The sequence below is a fragment of the Dothidotthia symphoricarpi genome, assembly GCF_010015815.1.
Source record: "Dothidotthia symphoricarpi CBS 119687 unplaced genomic scaffold P153scaffold_24, whole genome shotgun sequence".
In the NCBI taxonomy this organism is placed as follows: Eukaryota; Fungi; Ascomycota; class Dothideomycetes; order Pleosporales; family Dothidotthiaceae; genus Dothidotthia; species Dothidotthia symphoricarpi.
Window position 1 is genome coordinate 661266 of NW_022985031.1, and position 23776 is coordinate 685041.

General features: G+C 53.1%; 10 protein-coding genes across 10 annotated transcripts; 6 read left to right on the plus strand and 4 right to left on the minus strand.

Moving 5' to 3' along the window:
• Positions 1-90: 90 nt before the first annotated feature.
• P153DRAFT_302541 (ras-domain-containing protein) lies at positions 91-5734 on the minus strand (the record flags this gene model as incomplete). The annotated part of the gene is made up of 6 exons (XM_033664459.1): positions 91-500; positions 4956-5266; positions 5372-5427; positions 5479-5558; positions 5609-5635; positions 5695-5734. 6 exons carry the CDS (start codon positions 5732-5734, stop codon positions 91-93), a joined length of 924 nt encoding a protein of 307 aa, XP_033518689.1.
• A 1750-nt stretch (positions 5735-7484) lies between these two features.
• On the plus strand, positions 7485-10407 carry P153DRAFT_302463 (DUF1620-domain-containing protein; the record flags this gene model as incomplete). The annotated part of the gene is made up of 3 exons (XM_033664455.1): positions 7485-8017; positions 8067-10305; positions 10366-10407. The coding sequence occupies 3 exons, from the start codon at positions 7485-7487 to the stop codon at positions 10405-10407; spliced, it is 2814 nt and encodes a 937-aa protein (XP_033518690.1).
• Positions 10408-10961: 554 nt separating this feature from the next.
• On the plus strand, positions 10962-11762 carry P153DRAFT_302816 (short chain dehydrogenase; the record flags this gene model as incomplete). The annotated part of the gene is made up of 1 exon (XM_033664472.1): positions 10962-11762. The coding sequence occupies one exon, from the start codon at positions 10962-10964 to the stop codon at positions 11760-11762; it is 801 nt and encodes a 266-aa protein (XP_033518691.1).
• Positions 11763-12210: 448 nt separating this feature from the next.
• Positions 12211-13070, plus strand: P153DRAFT_390849 (uncharacterized protein; the record flags this gene model as incomplete). The annotated part of the gene is made up of 2 exons (XM_033670983.1): positions 12211-12580; positions 12634-13070. 2 exons carry the CDS (start codon positions 12211-12213, stop codon positions 13068-13070), a joined length of 807 nt encoding a protein of 268 aa, XP_033518692.1.
• A 1963-nt stretch (positions 13071-15033) lies between these two features.
• P153DRAFT_139406 (uncharacterized protein) lies at positions 15034-16413 on the plus strand. Its single transcript, XM_033662095.1, has 3 exons — positions 15034-15470; positions 15530-15843; positions 15950-16413. Exons 1-3 carry the CDS (start codon positions 15254-15256, stop codon positions 16166-16168), a joined length of 750 nt encoding a protein of 249 aa, XP_033518693.1. The 5' UTR covers positions 15034-15253; the 3' UTR covers positions 16169-16413.
• Positions 16414-16617: 204 nt separating this feature from the next.
• On the minus strand, positions 16618-19282 carry P153DRAFT_327428 (uncharacterized protein). Its single transcript, XM_033665327.1, has 2 exons — positions 18013-19282; positions 16618-17963 (listed from the first exon to the last, which is right to left on the minus strand). The coding sequence occupies exons 1-2, from the start codon at positions 19261-19263 to the stop codon at positions 16659-16661; spliced, it is 2556 nt and encodes an 851-aa protein (XP_033518694.1). The 5' UTR covers positions 19264-19282; the 3' UTR covers positions 16618-16658.
• A 180-nt stretch (positions 19283-19462) lies between these two features.
• Positions 19463-20074, plus strand: P153DRAFT_390852 (nuclear cap-binding protein subunit 2; the record flags this gene model as incomplete). The annotated part of the gene is made up of 3 exons (XM_033670984.1): positions 19463-19525; positions 19577-19674; positions 19732-20074. 3 exons carry the CDS (start codon positions 19463-19465, stop codon positions 20072-20074), a joined length of 504 nt encoding a protein of 167 aa, XP_033518695.1.
• P153DRAFT_327436 (glutamine amidotransferas-like protein subunit pdxT) lies at positions 20021-21189 on the minus strand (the record flags this gene model as incomplete). Its single annotated transcript, XM_033665328.1, has 2 exons — positions 20021-20858; positions 20936-21189. 2 exons carry the CDS (start codon positions 21187-21189, stop codon positions 20300-20302), a joined length of 813 nt encoding a protein of 270 aa, XP_033518696.1. The 3' UTR covers positions 20021-20299.
• Positions 21190-21542: 353 nt separating this feature from the next.
• On the plus strand, positions 21543-22692 carry P153DRAFT_351263 (phosphopantetheinyl transferase; the record flags this gene model as incomplete). The annotated part of the gene is made up of 2 exons (XM_033666327.1): positions 21543-21638; positions 21715-22692. 2 exons carry the CDS (start codon positions 21543-21545, stop codon positions 22690-22692), a joined length of 1074 nt encoding a protein of 357 aa, XP_033518697.1.
• A 313-nt stretch (positions 22693-23005) lies between these two features.
• Positions 23006-23345, minus strand: P153DRAFT_371158 (uncharacterized protein). Its single transcript, XM_033669197.1, has one exon. It carries the CDS (start codon positions 23321-23323, stop codon positions 23108-23110), a length of 216 nt encoding a protein of 71 aa, XP_033518698.1. The 5' UTR covers positions 23324-23345; the 3' UTR covers positions 23006-23107.
• Between the last annotated feature and the right edge of the window lie 431 nt (positions 23346-23776).

Genomic DNA, 23776 nt, shown 5'->3' on the forward strand with positions numbered 1-23776 from the left:
GAATCGTCGTGGTGGTTAGACCGTTGTCGAGAAGTCGTTATGGTGTGAACCGCTGCCGGGACATTGCGTCGAACCGAGTGATGTAGAAACTTAGACGGAGCGCTTGTTGGCCTCAGCAGAGGCGTCGTGCTTGCTCTGGTCCATCTTGTCGCCAGCGGCGGAGAGGGCACCGGAGGCACGGTCGGTGAGGGAGTCGTTTCCGGGAACGTTGCCCTTGGCCTGCTGCTTGTTGGCCTCCTTGGAAGCCTCAGCGGACTGGCCCTGGATGGACTCAGAGACGTAGTTGGCGGCGTTCTTGACGGAGTTGACAGCCTGGCCGACGAGGCCGTCGTTGGGGGTGTTGGCGTTAGGGGCAGACATTTTGAGTTTGTTGGTTGGGTTGGGAGTTGTTTGAAGAAGTGTAAAATTGAAGAGTGGCTTGAGTTGATGCTGGACTGTAGAGGGGTGAGGGGTGGTTCTTATAGACAGGTGGGGGACAGGTGAGGGGCACAGGGACGGCGCTAGCAGTTGTGAAGGCACTGCGCAAACGGACACTTGGGCAGTGACGTCGATGGTACTACGTCATTTCACGTGCCATTTGGAAGCGGCTGAGCTTGTGCGGAAGGGGCAGCTGAGGTCTAGAACCAATGGTGAACCACAACCCACACTAAACGGAGCAAGCCCATCTCGGATTCACTGGCGATCACGATCCATTTGGAGATCTCGCCCACGCATTTCGAAAAGTGCCCCGCTGAACCCCACTACCCTGACGTCACACAACAAACCAACAAACACAGCGAGGAGCACGCAAGGCACGCAAGCAGAGAAGAAAATGCCGCAAGTTTCATCCGCCCCTGTTTCAGTGTCCGTGTGTCTCTGAAGCTACCTGAAGAGGCGCAGGCCTCATGACCAAAATCGATGCCTTCTTCTGGCAAGTGCGAACATGCACGCCGTAGACCACAGGATCGCCTCAGCGCTTGCACCTATCCACGCATACAGTGTAACCTCGTGTGATCGAGATTTGCATTCCATGCTAATTCCGTTATGTATGTTGGTTGCGAGTATCGCTTCGAGACGAACGAAGTAGGAGAACTCTTTCGCTAGGCAGCAGCATATACGGAAGCCACGTTGCATGCAAGGTTTTCTTTGCTTCTCTACCCTTCTGCTTCCTTCCATGTAAAGCTCGAACATGGGAAGTACTCTCAACTGCCTCAACTGCCTACGTGTCTCTTGGCTAAATCGAGGATAATTCTAGCTCAGTTGAACAGCGGTCGTGTTGATCATTTGAGAATGCTGCCTGTCTCCTATTTTCTTTGCCACTCCTATCTCTGAGCTTTCATGAGAGCGCTGTTTCTCTTGGAAACCTACGCGTGGAGGTACACAAAGCTCATCACTCAAGCCCCCAGCCTCTGCATTGTATCAGTATTTCAACAAAACCTTTCTTTGTTCGCCCTCACATCCTGCCTGGCCTTCCGGTACACTCGTCTACATCTACCACACGCGATGACCTACAGTATGAACATTGTCTAGAAGATTAAGACCTGAACGTCTCGCCGTGCGACAAGCTCTAGTGAAGAAGCACAAGCCAACTGTCACATATGAACTGCCCTTTCTGATATCGCGCCAGCCAGACTTTGAGCGTGCATCTCTTCATTCTCACAGCGCCAATTGACCATTTCTCCTGCTGGGTCATGTTCTCCAACCAAGACAACCCTTCATCTGGCAAAGGCTAGTGTTGGTACAAATATACATGCCCTTTCCCCCAAGACTCGCTGCATGCTCTTGCATACTATGGTACCCTAACGTTTCTTCGCATTGCCGCCCCCGCACGGAAGAGTCTCAGCGAATCAGATAGTCTGTCGTAACTTTAGGATTCAACCGCAGTTGCTCCTTGATCTTAGTACAGTTGAAAAACATCAGGGGTTACCACAGTACAGAAGCCAACTCACCTCTGCTGTCCAATGCTTGCAAACATCCCAACAGTTCGATGTCCTCATTACGCCACATGTGTCGTTCCCTGACGGGGCGAAGCATATGACGTCGGGTTGTTAATGCCTTGCGAGTCAAACTAACAAATCCCAACCTCAAACATCCTCGGTACTCTACTCGCGGTACTCGCCCCAAACTCAAACTAATGTCTAAGGAGCCCAAGCCTCTCTAACCAGTCGTCTTGTGCCGATCTCGTGCCACCCTTTACGCCACCTTGAAAACTCAGGGACGAATTAGCGTGGGCACCCTAGTCGCGCGGTTTCTCCGGAAATGTGGGGGTTACGCGACCAACATCGGTTCAAGGCTGGCGTCGTCGGTGTTTACGTTTGCGATTATTTTCGATGGCGAAGAACATGCGCGAAGTGCAAATTGCGATTGCGGGCCATACATTGGCCCGCGGGGGAAGGACCGGGCACGGCGCGTGACGCACGTTGTGGGTCAGCGGGAGCTGGGTTGGGCAGCTGCGCAGTAACGCTGGAAGTCTGTTGCAACGTTTACTTTACAAGGCCAATCCGCGTTTGCGTGTGTGTATGAACCATGCTCATTTACCAAGCCTTGCGGCCTCTCGTGATTAATAACCCGCGGAGGCTTGACGACGGAGTCGCGTGTCTGTCAGATATCGTGGTTTTTCCAACACTCGCCAGCTCTTTCCACGTACCACGTCCCCACGAAAAACATATCATGTCCTACATTTGGTACTCTATAAGGCTTTACTTCTTTGTATCCTTCTACGGCACCTCTGGCCAGTCAATGAACACCGTAAGAGATATCAATTGGTTGGCGAACAGCTCAAACTATGTCTACAACCCGTGAGAAAGCCGTAGAGGATGAACACTTGTCCATATCCGAAAAGCACACCGCCTGTGGCTTTTATTCGAAGCGTCTCTGGCAGTAAGAAAGTTGAAGGTTTCGGCCAGAAGCTGTTCGCTTTTAGCAACAGGAAAAAAGCCGAAAATTTCGAGGACGCCGAAGGTTTCGATGCTCAGCTTGTATTTACGAAAATTTGGGCGTAGAGACGAGAAGGACCGAGTCTCCACTTCCAACACAGGCGGAGCATGTCGATCACTACGCAGGTGAGTTCTCACTCTCACTAGCGACGAGCTCTCCTTCTTTGCAGGCGGTAACGAAAGATGCGGATACGAAAGCGAAGACGTAACATAATAAACTACAGGGTATCAGATTGTAGTTTCGCTTTTGAGACACACGTGGTGGGCCGGAACGACGACGCGTACGCCTTCAACAACCTGGTAACTTCCCCTACCTAGGTTACTTTCCTATTGCAACGTTTGCACGAGGGGACATTCCTGTCACGACGGCATGTCTATACATGGACAAGATGTAGTAACACCTACAGCACACAAAGAACGATGAAGTCATGTCGTTATCGCTATGCCATTTAGGCCTCATGGCAGAGACTGACCTATGGCTCAAACTAGGTCTATCATTCGGCGCATTGGTAATGAATTTGCAAACCGAATATGAAGTGACTAATTGCGTATATTTTACAGAGTTATTTACGACTTCCGTTTTGAGAACCTTTATGACACAGATGTAAAAGACTGTGTTCGATTTATTCTGGATAAATCCCATCCTGACTGGAACCTTCTGTATACACAGGTGACTCAACGTTTTTCTGATTCTCGAAGCACATTTTCGCACTCAATTTGGTGGTCATTGAGGTCGCCTGGCCCAGTTCACTAGTCAATCTTGCAGAACCCAAGTTCTAGACTCAATGCCATGAGGTTAACGCTGTCAATCTTGACATCACATTTGAGAGTACTCCAACAAGTCTCGTCGACTTTTAGGATGGCGTAACTTTTAAGTGGATCATATATGATATGTTCACCGCGCATAAAAGACTCGACATTGGTGTCAACGATCAAGGAGAGAACACATCTCCCTCTGAAACGCTCATAACGGAGCCGAGTTTTTACATCCATGTGTGCATCCGGCAAACTTGTATTTTATCTTAGTTGACGAGTCTTCAACTCCGTTCGTAATAAAGGTCCTGGGCAATTCTAGCCATTCGCAACGCCTAATTTGCTCCGTGAAAAGGTTGTTTAAGCTTTCAACGTTTATCAACGGCTCCGAGCATATATCAGCGCTAGGGGATAAGCGTAGGATGGTTTTCTTGGTACAATACGGCGATGACATAGGGTAACGTTTGCGAGAATCAATAGTATGGCCGAAAGGCCGGCCAGTCCGGGATGAGAACTAAGCTGCACACGTATATAGCAGATTTTTCAAAGTTGGGCAGCGCCGAGTTACTATCTGTACTACCGGGAGAGAGTTTTTGCTACATGGTCAAGCGAGCTCTTTGAACCGAGCAGTGGATCTACATACGCGAGAAGCATGCGGAGAAGAGAATTGGGAAGGCTACAGCGGCGCTTGCCGTTCCCGGTTGGCGCAACGTAGAAACAGAAGAGTCAGATAGAGTGTGTGAGTTAGATGATGAGTAAGAGGAACATTCAAGCAGAAAAAAAGGGTGTGCATATATACTCTAGTAGCCGTAAAAAACAAAACAAAGTCGTATTGCCTCTCTATGGAAGTTGCAATTTTCAAGCGTCGGTTGATAGATAATACTGCAATGACGCAACAGAGTGCGTACAAACACTCCTCCAGATTGGGCTGAAACGGGCACCCCTGGGTGGGATTATATAGGGGTTCCTGGATAAGCTGGGCGTATCGATCATCATCAAGACTAGCAAAACGCCATGCTGGAAGCGAAAAAGATTGATTGCGATTGTGAGCGTAGGCTCTGATATCTTTAAAACGCCAAAAGCCCCCACAAGGGCATTCCAGGAGCGCCACGAGAGAAAGTTAGCCGGCCTGATCCTGCAGGTCGACCGCCATACCCTTGACTGTCCACCGCAAGGCGATCATGGCCTACAGAATTGTGCACTTCGGCCGATGTCTTGGCTTCCTATCTCGTGGAGCCCTTCGTCCCCTCCTGTTGTCAGGTCTGGGTTCCGGCGGGGCGTTTCGACGTTCCCTTTGATCTTTGATTATGATCTGTCTGCTGAGGTCGACGAAAGCTTCATCGACATTTGCTCTTCTTCGCGCACTGGTTTCGAAATACGGAACACCCCATTCACGTGATATCGCGAAGGCTCGTGGTCGAGATACTGCTCGGTCGTCTTCCAGATCGGATTTGTTGCCAACGAGCACCATGGGGACATTATCGTCGTCTTTGATCCGCCGTATTTGTTCTCGTAACTCCGCGAGCTCATGGAATGATGATGCTGATGTTATGCTGAAGACCAAGAGAAATCCTTGGCCAGTCTTCATGTAGAGTTCTCTGCGATTTGTTAGTAACAATGGATGTTGCTGGGGTTCGTTGTAGGTACCTCATAGCAGCTATGTCGACGTCAGCAACTGTAATGGTGAAAGCCAAATTTCAAACTTACTGAATTGTTCTGTGCCTGCAGTGTCTAGAATCTCCAACACAACCTGACGGTTCTGATGATGGGTCAGCTGACGTGTTTGCACGATCAATTTTGGAGTACCAACGTCGACATTGATGGCCTTTCGATACGAGTCCTCTATGGTGGGATCATAACTCTCTATCCACACATTTTGTACAAATTGTGCTACAGGTAGTCAGTATCTCTGCGACCGTTCCGAATCTTCATCCACGTACCTGTCAAGCAGCTCTTTCCGACTCCACCTAATACGCCACCATCGTCAGTCTTGTTCGACCAGTTGATCGCGTCCTCACTAACTCACCTGACCCGAGTACTACTATATGGTACTCCCGTTGCGACATGCTTTGCGAGATCTTTCGTCGTGTTGTGGTAGAGGTAACAACAGCCTTTGAAGAACTACTTCTGACTTTTGGCTCACACCGCCACAGGAGGAGGATGGGCGGCTCCCAATGCCGTGCACTAGTTCGCCAAAGCTAATTGTGCAATGACAATGTTGAAAGACAGCTGGACTCGGCGTCGCTAGCTACCTGCGACTCGGAACAGATTGTGTGCGTGCGAGCTGTGCTCTGAGCCAACCACGACTGGGGCAACTTGTCAGCCGTCTATACTTGTGTTCCACAGGTACCAATCAAAAAAATCAAGAGCCTCAAATGCATCGTGGACAAGTCATTGTGGCAAATCGCGGTGCTGGGCTATGCATATAAGCTGCACGCGCAGAGTCGACTTACCTACCGGATGCGGCGAGGCTGGGGATTCGAAGAGATTTTCCGAGGTTTCAAGGCTGCCTGTTATCGATAAGGCAAATGTTGACGAGTTTGAGGGGCTGCGGCGATTATCGAGATCGGGGATGTAGAACGAAGGGCAACGTAGCGATTAATAGCCATGGGTTATCCTTGGACTTGGCAGGGCTCACCGACGTGCTTCGACTCGTGTAGGCCAGCGACGTCGAATCCGTCCAGCTCCGGGGTAACGTGTGCCGTAGTCCGCGCGCAGACGCTGCAGTCAACGCTCCTTTAAGTGTTCCCTGCGGTGCAACGCCTGCGAAAGCGGTTGGTCAGCCGCAAGAACGCGTTGCGATGTTATCGAAGCGTGTGTTGTGTCTGCATGAAGCCTCATCACGAACGAGGCCATACCAACATGTCGGGACCGTCCCGAACCCCCTTGCCATAGTAGCGTACCAGTTACCCTGAATGAGGCGACACTAGCTTTGCAATGGTCAACAAGGCAATGCCGTTATGTAGTCATGCCGAGCTGCTATCCTACGACATTGGCGCAATGCATTGACTTCAGCTTGGCTCGCACTTCTCTCCCTGCGTATACAAGGCAGGCTGAACGCAGTGCCAGTGTTGGCAACGTACAAGCATGAGAGACTTCTGGTGGGGCGTGAACCAGCGCAACGATATGCATCAGGGTGGATTTGACATGCCCCGGATCCAAAATCTAGCGGGCAGGGGCCTCAGCAGTCGCCGAGTAGCGCCAGCGGTTGACGAGCGAAGAACATCATCCGAGGAATATACCGACGTTGAGGTAGCTGAATTGCCGGGCAGCCGCTTCCACGTGGCAGTGACAGTCTGTGTTGCACTGTATCGCAATGCCTGTCACTCGTGTCTTGTATCGCCGTTCATGAATGCGGGCGAGGCAAAGCACACAATAGTGATAGTAGACGCAGCCGTGGGATTCATTAATAGTACAACGAGCCACGACATGTGCGCAAACAAACACGTGGCTGAGTCATTGCTGCATAAGCATATGATCTGCGCGTAGAATGCCAATGCCCCGAGGGAAGTTTCCCGCTTCCCCAGCATCAGACTGTCTATCTCCAACAAGGAGTCTCCCTTCTGAGACGGCAGCCAGTGAAGAAAATCCGTGCGAAATTGGCTACCAGGCAGATCGGAAGTCAGCCCGACGGATAGATAGCAAGGAAACTTATCCTGGCTGGTGACGTACATGTTGACAAAAGCGTCAGATGTCTGTAAGGAGTTAGCGCAAATCCGGATCGGATCAAGGTAGAACCGCACCCAGTCAGCGTGAAGCTCTCGTTCACGTAGACGTCGCAGCCCCTCGACGACCACCCCGCAAACCTATCGAACGATGCGTCTCCATGCTGCGCTGATCCTTGCAGCATGTCTCGCCCCGGCAGCTGCGATTTACGAGGACGACGCATACCACATTGACTTCCATTATGCGCTGCTAGGCCTGCCAAAACACGAAGCCACCTTTTTCCAGAAGCCATACGCCGGCTCGAAAGCTTCCCTCCTCTACTCGATATCACAAAACCAAACAATTGGTGCAATCAACCCAAAAGACGGTGCACTCGTTTGGCGACAACACACCGTCACTGAGCCCAATGGAAAGGGACATCTCAGGGCAGGAAGTGATCAGGATACTGTCATCAGCGCTGTAGGGGATCGCATTACCGCATGGAGCGCCTCAGATGGAAGGCTTGTATGGGAGACCAGTGTTGGTGGAGCAGTTGTCGAGGACCTAGAGATCCTAGAACAAGAAGACGGAATCACGAACAACGAGGCCAAAGACGCTGTCATTCTGCTGGCCGGTGGTAGCACCGGCGTACAGAGACTTGATGGAAAGACTGGGCGAGTGAAGTGGACGTATGAAGACACAAGGTCAGCGCTACTGTCACACATCGTGTATACGGACTAACCCAGACAACAGCGGAGATGTACCATTCCAGGTGTCCACCTCGCCTACGACTATCTACTACATATCACTTCACTCATCAATGCTCGGAGGATCAAAACTCAGAGTCACGTCTCTCAGCCCCGTCACTGGAAAGAAGACGGACCAATACACACTGAACTCGGACACTGAGATTACGTCTCACACCAACATTCTATACGCTGGAGCAAATACGGCCGCACCGCTGCTGGCATGGACCGACAAAGCAAACAAAGTGCTGAAAGTAAACATTATCGGCACAAAGGGCATATCAAGCTTCAGCACACCGTCAAACGAGGTCGTGGAGAACATTGTACTGCATGCCCCCAATCACGTCAATTCGCTGCCTCATTTCCTGGTTGAATATCAGACTGTTGTCGGACACTCCGCCGAGGTCTACCATGTCGATCTGAAGAAGAACACCGTGTCCAAAGCTTACAGTCTCCCAGAACTTACGAGCAAGGGCACTTTTGCGACCAGCACATCGGACGCCAATGTTTACTTCACAAGGATCACGGAGGATGAAGTTACTGTCGTTTCGTCTGCCTCGCAAGACGTACTTGGCCGGTGGAGTGTTGAGGGGTCACCAGTTTTGGCTGGCGCCTATCCCGTACATGGCGTCTCTGAGATTGTTATCAAGTCAGGAGCCGCTACCGCCGTCCGAGCAGGAGTTTTGTTCTCCAACGGACAATGGGCACTCATTCGAAACAGTGAAGTGGCTTGGACGCGACCAGAATTCCTATCCCGAACCGTGTCCGCTGCATGGCTAGGCCTCCCAGAAGAGGAGTCACTTGCGCACCAGCTAGAAGTTGAAAGCCACCAGAACTTGGTCTCTGCTTACGTCCACCGAGTTTCGAGGCATGTCCAAGACTTGAAATACTTCCCGGCCTGGCTGCAGAAGGTTCCCGCTCGTCTTGTTGGCAGCGTCTTTGGAAAGTCGAAAGATACTACGATTGATGGCATCCAACAGGACACTTTCGGTTTCCATAAGCTTGTTATGGTCGCAACCGAGGACGGTCGCCTTGCTGCGCTTGACGTAGGCTCGCGGGGCAAGGTGATGTGGAACATTGACCTCAATAAGCTTGCGCCCGGCGCGACCTTCCAGAATCCGACCTTGAAGGCTCACAGCGGCTATGTTGAAGTCAGAGATCCAAGCTTCAAAGGATCGGTATTGGTAAATTCAACCACTGGAGGTCGACTGTCTTCTCAGGGTCTCAAAACGCACGTGCCTTTGGTTTCAGAGGGACAGGAGTTGGTGTCGTTTCACTTGGTCGATAGCACCTTGAAAGGTACACTGGAGAATCAGCCAAGCTCCGAGCCCGTGTGGAGCTTCACGCCTCCTAATGGAGAACGAATCGTTGACTACGCGACACGACCGCTCAAAGATCCTGTTGCCTCTATCGGAAAAGTACTGGGTGATAGGAGAGTACTTTATAAGTACCTGAACCCCAATCTTGTGCTTGTTACTGCAGTCCTCGACTCTGCTCGTACAGCCTCGTTCTATCTGTTGGACTCTGCGTCTGGGCAGTTACTGCATACCATCTCCCACAACGATGTCGATACCTCCAGGCCTATTCCGTCCACCATCTCCGAGAACTGGTTCAGCTACTCGTTCACTACCAATTCTGCCTCAGGATTGTCGGCTCGAGGCTATCAACTCGTCATCTCAGATCTTTACGAATCTCCCCTTCCGGACGACAGGGGGCCATTGGGCGCCTCATCCAACTCTTCGACCGTGCAGCCCTCTGACTCCATGGGCGATGCCGCAAAACCATATGTGATCTCGCAAAGCTACCAGATCCCGGCGGAACTCTCGCATATGACAGTCACGCAAACAAAACAAGGCATTACTAGCCGTGAGCTTCTGGTTACCGTGCCCGCAACTAATTCTATCATTGGCATTCCGCGCCAGGTCATCGACCCTCGACGACCAGTTGGTCGCGATCCTACCGCACAGGAGCAGGCCGAAGGTCTTTCCAAATACACCCCAGTTGTTCAATTTGATCCAAAGTGGCATCTGACGCACAAGTACGAGGTTTTGGGAATAAAAGACGTTATTACCAGTGAGAGTGGGATTGAGAGTACAAGTCTAGTGTTCGCGTACGGACTGGATATCTTTGGAACCCGCGTTGCGCCCAGTTTTGCATTTGATATCTTGGGTAAGGGTTTTAACAAGATACAAATGCTTCTCACAGTCGCGGCACTATTTGTTGGCGTCTTATTTGTTGCTCCTCTGGTAAGTTTTCTCTTCGTATGATATGTACTCAAGTCAGCTTTGAGCTAACACCCTTCGTAGGTCAGGAGAAAGCAGATCGACTCTCTTTGGACGATACCCTAGATTCTTTTGGTGTAAGTTCGTGTGCTAGTAGTTACGGTTGAGGGGTTGTTTTGAGAAGAATCAGCTTGGACTTGTTCCACACGAAACGATTCCATGTCTGTATGACGCTTGAACGGGAAACGCAGTGGTGAAGATGGAACGGAGACTATGTAGCAGGGAGATATGCCATACCCCTGCATGCATGTAATTGCACGGGCTACACCTCACATTCGTCCTCTCCCTTTTCTGTTTTGACCAGCGTGGAATACCACTGAATGATGTCATGCGTCACGCTAGAGTTGACGTCGGTTTACCGCAATGATCAAAGACATACTGACGACATCGCATTAGAAATCAATCAATCAAATAGCATAACGCTCCGTGTTTCGCATTTCGAGCGGAGTTAGCATGGATACCTGTCCAATTGTATCCGTTGATTGTTAATATCGGGGTGTGCGTGAGTGTATGTTATAAAAACGTCTGCGGTATAAAGTTTTCCAAAGTCCGCCCGCTGGAATTTCGACTTACTACATCCAATACTTTTCACGCCAAACAAACAAACAATCACACTCACAATGACGGACCAGAAGAAATACATTAACAAACTCCAAGACACACGTGTCCTCGTCATCGGTGGCTCATCTGGGATCGGTTTCGCCGTCGCAGAAGCCGTTCTCGAGTATGGCGCCCAAGTCACAATCTCCTCGTCCAATCCCAAGCGCGTCGAAGCCTCCATCTCGAAACTCAAGAGCTCTTACCCCTCTGCCGCGTCCAAAGTCCACGGCCTGCCTGCCGATCTCTCGAAGCCAGATACCCTGGAAGATGTGCTGAAGCAGCTCTTCGAAGACACCGTCAAGGCCATGGGGGGCGAGAAACTAGACCATGTAATCTTCACAGCTGGCGACGCCCTCGCCCAGATGAAGCTGAATGATGTCACTGTGGAGAAGATCTACCAAGCAGGCCAGATTCGATTCATCGCGCCGCTCCTCGTCGGAAAATTCCTGCCCACGTACCTCAATCAAAGCTACAAATCAAGCTACACTATCACCACGGGAAGCGTCAGCGAACATCCGATTCCTGACTGGACTGTTGTTGGCTCGTTTGCGGGCGGCTTGCTCTCCATGGTGCGCGGTCTGGCGCTCGATCTTAAGCCTGCACGTGTCAATGGCGTCAGTCCTGGGGCGGTGAATACGGAGCTTTGGGATACGATTCCGGAAGATCACAGGAAGGGGATGATGAAGTCGTTTGAGGATAAGATGCCGACTGGGAGGGTGCCGCTGCCGGAAGATGTGGCGGAGACGTATCTGGGGTTGCTGAAGGATGTGAATATGGATGGAGTTACAGTTAGCACGAATGGAGGAGCGATGCTTATGTGAGGTGAAAGCTGAGGGAGGAGATGGTGTTGGGGTTTGTGCAGTGGGAGGACCATGTGACGAGATAGAATGATACAGTAAAGTCAAACATCTTGATTACTCTAGTAAAAGTGTCCCGAGTACTCCAGAACTGTGCAATTCTAATTCTTCCTCTGGGACATGCTGCGAAATGCCAAGCCTAGTCTCGAACACTAGCGCAAAATATTTCACAACTTCTGGCGCTCTATGTCGTAAGGTTCTTCTATCCAGCACGCATCGGCGCCCACACGCACCCATGTACGTCGTAACACCAACACAATCCGCTGCGAAATCGAAATCCCGACGTCGAAGGTGACCGCCGCGCCTCCGACATCGCATCGCACACGAACTCCAAAATCGCAGTGAGCATGCGAAGAGTAGTCTATACCCCAGCTCTTGAGCAGCGCTCCGTCGGGCTATTACCGCAGCGAAAATGCGCGGTCGCAGACGTGTGAAGAGGCAGCAGGTCGAAGCAGACGATGGCTGGACAACGATCACGCACGGTCTTTCGAACCTGTCCGTTGGGAAAGGGAAGGAAGTGAGCAAGGAGTACATGAATAGCTTCATGCCGACGCGGACAGTAGAAGGGCTGACCTCGGAGAAGCTTTTGGAGGATTTCAAGAAGCTAGAGGATCGCTGGACAGAGACGACATGCGCGAAACAAATCAAGGCGATACTGGACAGGAGAGAATGGGATATTGGGGTTGCTGTGTGCATTGGGATTGGGAGCTTTAGTCTTGACTGGCATCATCGACACCGCTCGCTGTGGCAGCTCGTGCTGTTCATGGACGTTGTCGGACACCGTGAGTTGCTGTAGCGTATGTCGTGTGTGGAGCTATGGCTGATGAAAACGCAGTGAAAGAACAAAATCCGTCGCTCACCCTCTACGCTCAAGAACCTACTTTCACGCCCGTCGATATCGCGTTTCTGAAGTCCCTCGCAGTCACCGTCGTCGAGTCCGCCGTCGAGTCACATATCTCCCCGCAGACGTTCGTGTATGCGCCGTTCGTCGACTGGTGCATTTTGCTCCCTGTTTTCCTCAAAGATAAAAAGCCTGCGCTGTATGTTGGGAATGAGATTCAGGATGACTATACTGCCGTCACACAAGGGAAGAAGGGGTCGCTCGAGAAACTGGATGAGAGCAATGAAGTGGGGAAGAAGTTTCTGCAAGAGAGGGAGATGGCGCGGTTGGAAGAGTTTGATATGCATTTGAATGCGTTGAGTGGGTTGTGCATCTACTGGAATAAAGAGGGAGAGGAAGAGGATGATGCACAATCTAGAGAAGATTCCTAGAGATACGGAGTCTTACACGCACCGAATGATTAGGTGCTTTTCATTTGGAGTGGGAGAGGAGCATTCACTGCGTTGGATGTACCCCGTAGATGTTCCCGTCGCACTCACGTCAATCAATCCATACCACAAATCACAAATTCCCGTAAGCACGCGCAATCGACTTGAATAACGTTTCCACCCGACGATACCCGTAACACCAAGCTCATTCCACCCAAACTCTCATCTCAGCACCCTCACTCGAAAGTAATCCCGGAGTCATCAAAGAAAGCAGCGCGGTCTCTAGATCTACACACAAGTCTCCTGTGGCTGATCTAACGTTCCTACCCTAAGACTTAACGAGTATTTATGCGCAGCGATTTAGTAATAGCGTGTTCTACACCCATTTCCTTACCATATCAATATCGAAGGTCCTCGAGACTTGATACCACGATTCATGCAGACTCAAGACGACCGCGCTGGCAAGTCTGACGCATAGCTTTGTGATGTGGGAATTGAGCATGTCAGTTCAGAGAGATATACAGTCTGCACGATATTGAGGCGATGTTAAACGTCAAATGCAGCACAGTTTCTGGCGGCAGGTCGAGCGTTTTGCCCAGCGTGGGGACATGAGTGGGTTTATGAAGGGCGTGAGGGAAAACGTTCGGACGGATCTTCAGAAGTCGAGGGAAGCATCCTCAAGACGCGGGTCTAAGGTTACTATTTCGACATGTATATACTATTTACCGTACCTTTTGTCTCAGAATAGGATGGTGGACAGGTAGATCCGAAACGCGTCGAAGATTCTACTTTGTTCTACAACAGGTGGATGCAGGGTTGCAAGGAGGAAGTGCAGGAGGATGTAACTCTCTACTAGAATTGGTCTAACCTCAGTATTTAGATCAGATGGATAATGACTGGGTGGAAATTAGCAGATCAGCAAACCTGTAATCATACTCATGGATTGGTTGTGGTGTGTTGTAGAAGAGGAGAACATATCGGCCGTTGCCGTAGATTTGTGGAATGTAAATGGGAGACAAACTTGTAGACCCTCAACGTGCTCAGAAGCACCATACGATTGCATTGTTATTGCAAAACTTCAACTCTACGTGTGCAGTTGCTGGTTGTCAAGACATACTCACTTGTGGTTTCCAATCTTGGTTGCGTCTTTGCTTATTCTGCTGACTATCGTAAATCACCTCCCTCTCTGGCTAGGACATTTCCCTCGTGACTTTCGCATCCTCGGTATGGGTATGGAACGACTCTTTGTTATATTCATGTTATACTCATTGATCGCGGCCTCGTTGTTGATGTCTCCTTACCTTCGACACTTTACAACCCTCGGATGCTCTTCTGAACCTTGGAATGCACTAAGAGTCTTTTTAATATCAACCAAACTTTACATTCCATGCGGATTAGTGGCGAGTCTCACACCATGCGATGCAACCAGCAATGTCCTCTCTTTGCTGACGCATGGGTAAGACATCTGACGTTGGTTCTCACTGCATGCTTCAAGCTGACTCGGTCGATCGCTGTGCTACATGTTCATCCACAATCACCACGCCAAACACGACACGGTGCCTGTTCCGACGCGTGCCAGACCCATCGCGGCGCCTCGTTCTTTGTCACACCTCCATCACACCACGGGCGTCCCTTCCAGAATGTGCCGAGCAGCACACACACGGCAGCTCTTGTTCGTTCTCTCATGTTCCGCATGCGACAGTGGGGCGCACAGCGCTTACGGCAGTCCCTGGGCCAGGCCTGCATCCCCCATCACACCCGGCGACAAATCAGGCGCCCCATCAGCATTGCCTTCGCAGCCACCACTGACCCTGGTTCACTAGGGATTTCCGTCCCGCCCGTGAAAGTCGCGCATGAGTGGTTGCTGACCCTGGCATGGCAATAGGCTAGTTTGTCGTTATTCACTGCCCTGGGTCCGAATGGCCGGATTGGAACATACGCTTGAGATGAAGTTTGATGGAGGAATGCATGCGACCGACGCAAGCCAGGCAGGCGAGCGTGCGACTCAAGCAAGCCTTAAGTTTGCTTGAACCCACCCCCATCCCATCCCGATCGACCGCCCGCCCGCCACCGCACTTCGACTCGATCAACCCTACCGTCGATTTACTAAGGGGCCAGCCATCGCCGGAAAGAACACGAAAAAGTAAAAGAGTCGGATTTCCCATCGTCGTGGATCTGACGCCGCCATGTTCCGCTTCTCCCTCGTCGTGGCGCTTGTCGCCTGCTGGTCCGCCCTCGCCGCAGCCCATACTGTCATCGTCTACCCCGGCTGGCGAGGCAACAACATCATCACAAACGGGACGACGTCGCTCACAGACCCAAGTATAATCCCGGGGTCACTAGGCATCACGTACGAAAACGACACACACGGCTTCCCGTACGGAATGCAGTGGATGTATCCATGTCCGTCTCCCAAATCCCACCAAGTCAAATCAACCCACATAACTAACACCCCCCCGCAGGCGGCGGCATGCCCACCTCCACCAACCGCACCAAATGGCCCCTCAAAGGCGGCGCAGTCAGCATCCAACCAGGCTGGTTCCCCGGCCACGCAAACGCCCTCTTCTACTTCAACATGGGCTACGGCAACGAGCCGCTCAACTACTCGCACTCGATGCTGCCCGTCTTCCAGATCACCGGGCCCTCAAACCTGCAGTACGACGGCACCTTTTGCCTGCCGCAGGTCCCGCTGCCCGCCGGCTACGAGCCGCAGGTCGGCGATAATGCGACGATTCAGATTGTCGAGACGGCGCAGCATGGGGCTGCGCTTTATAATGTACGTTTTGCTATATCACTGTGCTACCTTACCTATCCTATCCTATCCTGTTCCAGCACACCTGTCCACATCATAGATATTGGACTACTGCTAACATACACAAAAGTGCGCAGACATAACCTTCGCCGAGCCCGCAGACGTGCCCGAAGTCACAAGAGACAACTGCTTCAACTCGACAAACGCCACCACGCGCACCCCCGACATCGGCTTCCAGCTCGTCTACGCTACGACTAGCTCTCCCGCGCCACATAACGTCGTCGTGAACATGTTTGCTGCTGTGCTGGTCCCGCTGCTGCTTGGTGCTGGGTTTGCTGTTGGGTTGTAGATGTGTGTGATGGGTTGTGATGGCGTTTTGGGGGGGGCGTTGTATACCAGTTTTTTTTCTTGTTGTTTTTGATGGGTTGGGGGATGGAAGGAGGGGGGGTAGATCAAGGATGGGATTTGTTGAGTGGAGGGGAGTGGATGGATGGATGGAAGGGTTGAGGGAGGGAAGAATAGGATAGGATAGGAAAGGAAGGGAATTCCTCCCCATTTGTACATATCGAGGCACTGGATGGGGGTCTCTATGATGTTAATGAAGACTCTACTTGGTACGGTAATTCACGTTCTCGTTTTTGAATGGAAGGAAGGAAGCTAATGCATGTATTCTTACTGAAACGGGCTTGTTGAATCGTCGTGAAGTGGTGGACCTCCTGTCTTTGTCCTATTGTAGGTTGAATTGGAAAAGTGAAGATCGCACATTACGATGTGATAATCTGTATCCATCTATCAACCATTCAATCCATCAACACCCCCATACCCATACCGATACACCCCTACACCCCCAACCCAGGCAGCACAACGCCCAACCCCCTCAGTCGACTAGCCGCCACATCAACAAGATGCGTATTCCTCTGCAACAGCTCATGAATACGCTCCGTCTCCGCCTTTCGAGACAAACTGTCGATTTTAACACTCGGTCTTGTCGTTGTCGCTTCACCATTCCCATTACTGCCCGCCCGTCCATCCGCACCCGCACCCGCACCACCACCCAACTCCCCAACCTGCCCCCTCAGCTCACCCTCCAACTTCTTCAACCTCTCCAGCCGCTGCCAAGCAGGCACAACCTTACCATCCACATCACCCGTCAGCGTCTCACTCCGCGCATCAACCGCACCATGCATAGCGGCCAATTCATCCACAAACGCGGCCTCCCTGGCGCTAAGATCCGGGGTGCCGAGGGAGTGCATTCTGCGGCGCAGAGCCTCGTAGCGGTGCGAGATGGCGAGTTGTCTGTTCTGAACTCTTTCTACGCGGGAGGATATGCTGTCTTCTGCGTCGTTGTTGTGGGTGTCGGGGGTAGATGTAGAGGTGGTAGCAGCATCCACCCGCAACGCAACCAACGCACTCCTCGTAACCTGGTCGCGAAACACGTCCTGTAGCTGCGTCGCGCGATTGAACAGCTCCGCCACCGCGGCCTGAAGGCGCGCCGTGTGCGCGGCCAGCACGCGGTGCACGTCCATGAGCAGCTCGAGGTTCGCAGGGCTGAGGCGGATTTCCTGCGTGAGTTGAGCGCGGTGGCGGGCGGGGATTGCGATAGCGTTGCGCAGGTCGAAGGGCGCGTAGAGGTCTCGGGGGGGTTGCCATGGTTCGCGGACTTCTGTGTGCGAGGGGGGCACGTTCATGAAGTCTGCGAGTTGGGCGGCGGTGGGGACGTCTGATTCCGGGGCGTCGAGGAGGGCGGCGACGGGCTCGTTGGCCGTGTTCGTCGTGAGGAGCATGTAGCCTGTATTTCCGTCTTCGATGACGACGCAGGCGGGGACTTGGTGGTGGGGGTCGTTTGTGTCGGGTTTGCGCGTGAGGTGCTGCTCCACGGCGCTGTTTGCGGATTCGAGGAGGCGCTGCAGCCGGAAGTCTGCGCCGTCGGGTTGCGGTTCCGAGAGTTCGTTTTCGAGCTTGGTGATCCATGGCTCGAGGGAGATGTAGTGGACTCCTGTGGCGTGCGAGACGAAGAAGGAGAAGTCTGTGTGGACGTCTGGGGTGATGCTTTGGGTGAAGGTTGATTGTTCGTCGCGTGTTAGGGCGATTGTTTCGGCGATGATGAGTTCGGGCTCGGGTGTATCTGAGATGTCGATTTCATCCTGGTGTTGTTAGCATGATTTTTAATGTTGTATTGCAGGATGTGTATACCTCAGGAGACGGCAGCCAACGCCCAACGACTCCCTCCAGGTCCAGACACACGTGCACCTTGCATGTATCGGTGAGGAGACACACAACAGCGGTGGGCAGACCCTCTGCTGCTTCCTCGTCTGTGCCGTCGGAAAAGGTCTTCAGCGAAAAGACGATCATATCGCTCAGCTCAAAGTCATCGACTTCAGGTGTGATGGTGAAGGGGCCCTGCAGCAGCGGGACGGCGGGGGTACTCCTCGGACGCACAAAGACCTTGACCGAGTCGCCATCAGGCAGTTCCTCCATGAAGGGCTCCTCGTAGATGATGTCCGCCAGCCAGGCGACCTGTTTCTCCGCAGTCTTGACATCGTATTTCGGCGCATCAGTCTCTTCCGAGAGCTCGGCGTAGTTGATGTTGACGGACGAAGCCAGCGTCTGCAGGAAAGTGAAGGACCCGGGCGACTCGACCAGCTGCCACTTGCTCGGCAGGAGCGGACACAACGCGTAGACATCCCCCGACACGGTCGCAATCCACAGCGTCATGGGCGCCCAGCCGTGCACGCCCTCCTGCTCGGGGAAGTCGCCAAAGCAGGCCGAGGCAACCTCCAGCTCGACCGAGTCTGGCGAGAAGCCCTTGGAGGCGCCGTACTTGGAGGCGGACAGATCCTCCTGGTCGGTTGTGGCATTGGCCAGCTTGGGCAGGTCGATGGAGAGGGTGGGCTCGTTGAAGGTCGAGCGGTCGGCGCGGTTCACTTCCCACAGGCGCACCACGCCGGCCTTTGTGATGGTGACCAGACAGCGGCCATGGTAGCCCAGGGGGTGCCACAGCGTGGTTGCGATGGGCGACTCCTCCAGCACGTGCGCCGTCGGCCCTACCTGGAACGTCTTGGGCTTGATGGGGCTGTCGTCGCCGGACGCAAGGTGGGCCGAGTCGGGCAGGCTGACGACGTGGACTGTGTGGGACGTCGAGACGGCGAGGTAGTCACCGGCGGGCGAGATAGTGAGGCGTGTGATGGGGAGCGGAATGGAGACCTTGAGGGTGCGGTATGCAGGCGCAGTGCCGTCTTTCAGGTTAACCAGATCCGCCCAACGAAGCTCGTTGCCCGCTGCCACAAACACTTCAGAGCCTCTCGTCGCAATGGTGCGGCGCGGGCCAGCTTCCTGCTTCCTAGGCGCGACGCCGTTGCTAGCAGCTTGTTTGGGCGCAAACAGATGGTAGCCGGGGCTCGGGCGGGCGAGCCAGGCCGGCGTGTAGCTCAGTACTTTGGGCATGTTGGACGTGTCGTCGCCGTGGTGGGTGAGAAAAAGAAGCCAGACTAAACAAAGTCGAGCAGCAGTGAAAGAAGCTCGCGCGCGCGCCAAGGCCGACCGGGAACGCGTCCTGGGACAGCTTTGATTCGACCTTTACTCACTTGCACAGCTCCACGACCAACACGCGCCCATTTATTTGTCGCCCGTCTCGTCCGCAATCATGGCGCCGCTCCGAAGCACAATAGACCGCCTGGACAAGCCGAGTTCCTACGCGACTGCGAAGGTGAATACCGCATGCACAACCACTCAAAGCACAGCCCTAACACCGTCTTAGAAGCGCAGAAGAGACCGCAACCGCGACGACGAGCGCGAGCCCAGCCCAGACCCAGAAGACAAGCTCAAAGACGCGACAACCCTCTACGTCGGCAATCTGTTTGTCTTCCCATCTCCAACCCTACAAACCAACAACTACTAACACCCTCCTCCCAGCTCCTTCTACACAACCGAAGAGCAAATCCACGAACTCTTCTCCAAATGCGGTGAAATCAAGCGCCTCGTCATGGGACTGGACCGCTTCCAAAAGACGCCCTGCGGCTTCTGCTTCGTCGAGTACTACACGCACCAGGACGCCCTCGACTGCATGAAGTACATTGGCGGCACCAAGCTGGACGAGCGCGTCATCCGCACAGACTTGGACGAGGGCTTTGCCGAGGGCAGGCAGTATGGGCGCGGGAAGAGCGGTGGGCAGGTGCGGGATGAGTATCGTGGGGAGTATGATCCCGGTCGGGGTGGCTATGGGAGGGCCATTATGGAGAAGGATGATGAGATGTAGGTGGACGTGGACGTGTATGAGAAGGATGGTTGCTACACCACAACATGGACGGCGTCTGGCGTTTTTTCTAAATCTAGAAAGTGGCGTGGAAGTGTATCCGGGTCCGTCTATCCACCGAATTCGAAAAGTCTACAACAGAGTATACCACCTCTCCCAAGCAAAAATACCATCTTCCTCTATAAACGCCGTCGCTGATGCCACTCCAAAGTCCCTCCCACCCCAATGCTACTCCGTCCGATCTGCAATTACAAACTCCCTCCTCCGCTCCACAGCCCGCCTCACCTCGTCCAGCCACCAAGCATGTATCCTCGCATCCTCCGTCAACTCAGGGTGAAAACTGCACCCAAACACATTCCCCTGCCGAACCGCAATCACATTCCCCTCGCCACCGTCTTGCTCTGGTGTCTGCGTCTTGCCAGGCAGCCTAGCCATGACCTCCACCGCGCCTGCAACCTCCCCGCTCGCCACCCCCTCCGCCGGCGCCTTACTCGGCGCAACAACCGTATCCTCGCCCGCAACCTGCACGCCCTCCTCATGCGGCAGTATCTTCTCGACAACAGGCGCGCGGATAAACACGCATCGAAACGGATCCTGATCGACATCCCCGAGAAACGGGAGTCGAAGCGCCGCTTGAAAGCTCTCCGTCTGGCGCCCGAAATGGTTCCGATTGACGCGCACGTCCAGCCCGCCGATAAGTTCTTGGCCCCCCTTCTTCGTGCGGTTCGCCGACTCGGAGAGCAGGATCAAGCCCGCACAGGTGCCCCATGTGGGTTTCCTCTGCACCCTATCAACCCGTATATATATCAGCATCGTTCAATTCATCGTCTGCTGTGTGGTAGCGGAGGTGGAAACGCAACGCACTTTACGAACTCGCGCAGTGGCTCCAGCAGGCCGCTTCGCGCTGCTACGAGGCTGATTGCTGTGCTTTCGCCGCCGGGGATTATCAAAGCGTCGCAGTGGGTGAGTTCGACGGGTGTGCGGATTTCGTGGAATGTGAAGGCGGAGAAGGGGAGAGAGGTGCTGGCGCGCCGGAGGAGTTGGATGTGCTCGCTGAATGCGCCTTGGAGGGCGAGGACGCCGATTTTTATTTCGGGGGTGGGGGCGGGGACTGTCATTTCGACGAAGAAAGAGAGGAAAGGAATGGAAATAGAAAGGAAAAAGGCGTTTGCAAGGGAGCGTTGCAATTGAAGCGTGAATGAATGAATGAATGTATGATGACTGCGAGTCAAGAAAAAGAATTGTGGGGCACCTCCGTGGGGTTGGACTCGACGTACCGATAACACGAGGTGGAGGGAGCGCGGGGCCGACATACCCCCAAGTAACACGAACATGGGCCTGTCTTGCCATCATGACTCCCTTGCTACCTATCGTCTTGTACATATAAACGTAGAACAATCGTATCTATACACAAGACCAAACCATCCCCCGTCCCCATCCACATCCCATGTCCACATAACACAACATGAACATGCCCAATGCATCCCCCGAACGCGGTCTCACGTGCTGGCTCCTCGACACCCGCCCCCTCTGGCCAGGCACCAAGATCGCAGAAGCAGTGCGTCCCGTCCTATCCTCCCCCATCGCCAACATCCCATCCCATCCCATCCCATCCCATTACCAACCCAATCTAACCCCGCCAGGCCCCCGAAGCACTCTCCCTCATCAGCCCCTCAGAAAGACAAACATGCCTCCGAAAATACCACATCGCCGACGCAAAAATGAGCCTCGCCTCCGCCCTCCTCAAACGGCTCTTCATCCACCTTACCCTCTCCATCCCCTGGTCCTCCATAACCCTCGGCCGCAAGCGCGACCCCACACACGGCAAGCCCTGCGCCCTCATCGCGTCCGGCACCTCCTCTGCCCCCGCCCCCGTCGAATTCAACGTCTCGCACCAAGCCGGCCTCGTCGTGCTAGTCGGCTGCCGCACAGACATCCTCGACGTCGATCTCGGGGTTGACATCGTATGCGTGAACGAGCGGGGCGGGGATCTGAGCATGATCGACGCCGAGGGCTGGGAGGCATGGGTGAATATGTACGCGGAGCTCTTCTCACCCGAGGAAAGCTTCGACATGAAATTCAACTGCGACGCCTTCCCCCTCAACGACGGCACACTCATAACCCCCGATATCCTAGGCCGCCACGACCGCGTGTGCGCCCGCGGTGAGGCGCTGAGCGTCACGCTACCTAACGGGCAGACACGCACATTCGACTCCGACCTCGTCATCGACGCTAAACTGCGCCGTTTCTACGTCTTCTGGGCGTACAAGGAAGCGTATATTAAGCTTGACGGCGAGGCTCTGCTGGCGAATTGGATCCCCCAGCTGGAATTCAAGGGTGTGCGGGCGCCGCGGCCGGGGACTCCGGCTAGATGTAGTACGCATGGGGTGTGGGGCGAGCGCGTGGGCGATACGGCGGTGTGGTTTAGACATGAGTTGTTGCCTGATACGAGGATGGAGGTTTGTGCGTTTGAGGAGAACTATATGATTGGGGTTGCGGCGAAGGATCGTGGGTGGTTGGGGGGGGTGGGGAGGGAGGGGGGGTTGCCGGAGGTGTTGACGGGGTTTGTGGGACTGCATCTTGAGAGCGATGTTTTGGAGGTTGCGAGAAGGGGTGGGTAGGGGGTGCTGCTGTGTGGAGGGCGTGGTTGGTTTATACATCTGATGTGCTATCTCATCTCATCGCGTGCGACTGAGTGTATGATGATATAGCTGTGAGGGATGAGAATCTTATATGTCCATATATCTACACGTTTGCACCCTCTTCCTGTCCATCTGCCTCAATGTATCCCTGCCTCCCACTCCCACTCTCGTTATACATACACAACACTCTACCCCCAGCAAACAACTAATCCAATCCATCCATCCATCCATCCATCCATCCATCCATCCATCCATCCATCCATCTATCCATCCATCCATCCATCTATCCATCCATCCATCCATCCATCCATCCATCTATCCATCCATCCATCCATCCATCCATCCATCCATCTATCTATCCATCCATCCATCTATCCATCAATCAGTCAGTCCATCAAAACTCATAACTCCGCACTTCATCACCGCGACTAAAATGCCCTTTGATAGATGCAGTGTAAAAGTTACAAAAGTCACTACAAAATAACGCGAAGTAAGTAAGACGAAGGAGTGTTTTTTTTATACCTTTGTGAGCGCGTGGGATCAGCGCGTTGGTTGAGTGTGGGTTGTAACTGCTTAGTTTACTACCTGTCTTTTTCCTTATTCCTCTCATCTTGCAGTGTCTTACTTGATCGAACACCGTGGACGCGCAGTGGGGTTTTTCTTGTAGGTACTGGTTCAGTGTTGTGGTGTGGTGTGTTGTGTTCCTGGGTTGTAGTTCTGCAGGGCTTGGTGTGGGGAGCTGGGTAGTGGGGGGCGCGGATAAGGATAGAGGTGAGTTTGGATTGAAGGGTAGGAGGATAGCAGGAAGAAGGTTGGGAACCTTTAGGAAGAGAGAGTTAAGTAAAGAGGGGAGTAGATAGGGAGGGAGAGAAGGAGAGAAAGTGGGGTAAAGAGACTGTGAATAAAGATATGTACATAAGAGTAATCGTAAAGAGAGCAAAGCGAAAAGACTCAGATTCGCATTCAGTAATGTAAAACTACGGGTAAAGCTTACAGCATTGCGCTTGACTATATGTTTAGAAGTACAATATGTTGTTATAGTTACTAAGGTGCGCCTCATATA

Excerpts from the sequence above, each read along its gene's own strand:
- P153DRAFT_327428 (XM_033665327.1), bottom strand. The coding sequence starts at position 19,263 with ATGCCCAAAGTACTGAGCTACACGCCGGCCTGGCTCGCCCGCCCGAGC. Across the intron at positions 17,964-18,012 it reads GTTGGCTGCCGTCTCCTGAG|GATGAAATCGACATCTCAGA; the intron begins GTATACACATCC and ends TAACAACACCAG.
- P153DRAFT_139406 (XM_033662095.1), top strand. The coding sequence starts at position 15,254 with ATGTTCCGCTTCTCCCTCGTCGTGGCGCTTGTCGCCTGCTGGTCCGCC. Across the intron at positions 15,471-15,529 it reads AATGCAGTGGATGTATCCAT|GCGGCGGCATGCCCACCTCC; the intron begins GTCCGTCTCCCA and ends ACCCCCCCGCAG. Across the intron at positions 15,844-15,949 it reads ATGGGGCTGCGCTTTATAAT|TGCGCAGACATAACCTTCGC; the intron begins GTACGTTTTGCT and ends CATACACAAAAG.
- P153DRAFT_371158 (XM_033669197.1), bottom strand. The coding sequence starts at position 23,323 with ATGAGAGGAATAAGGAAAAAGACAGGTAGTAAACTAAGCAGTTACAAC.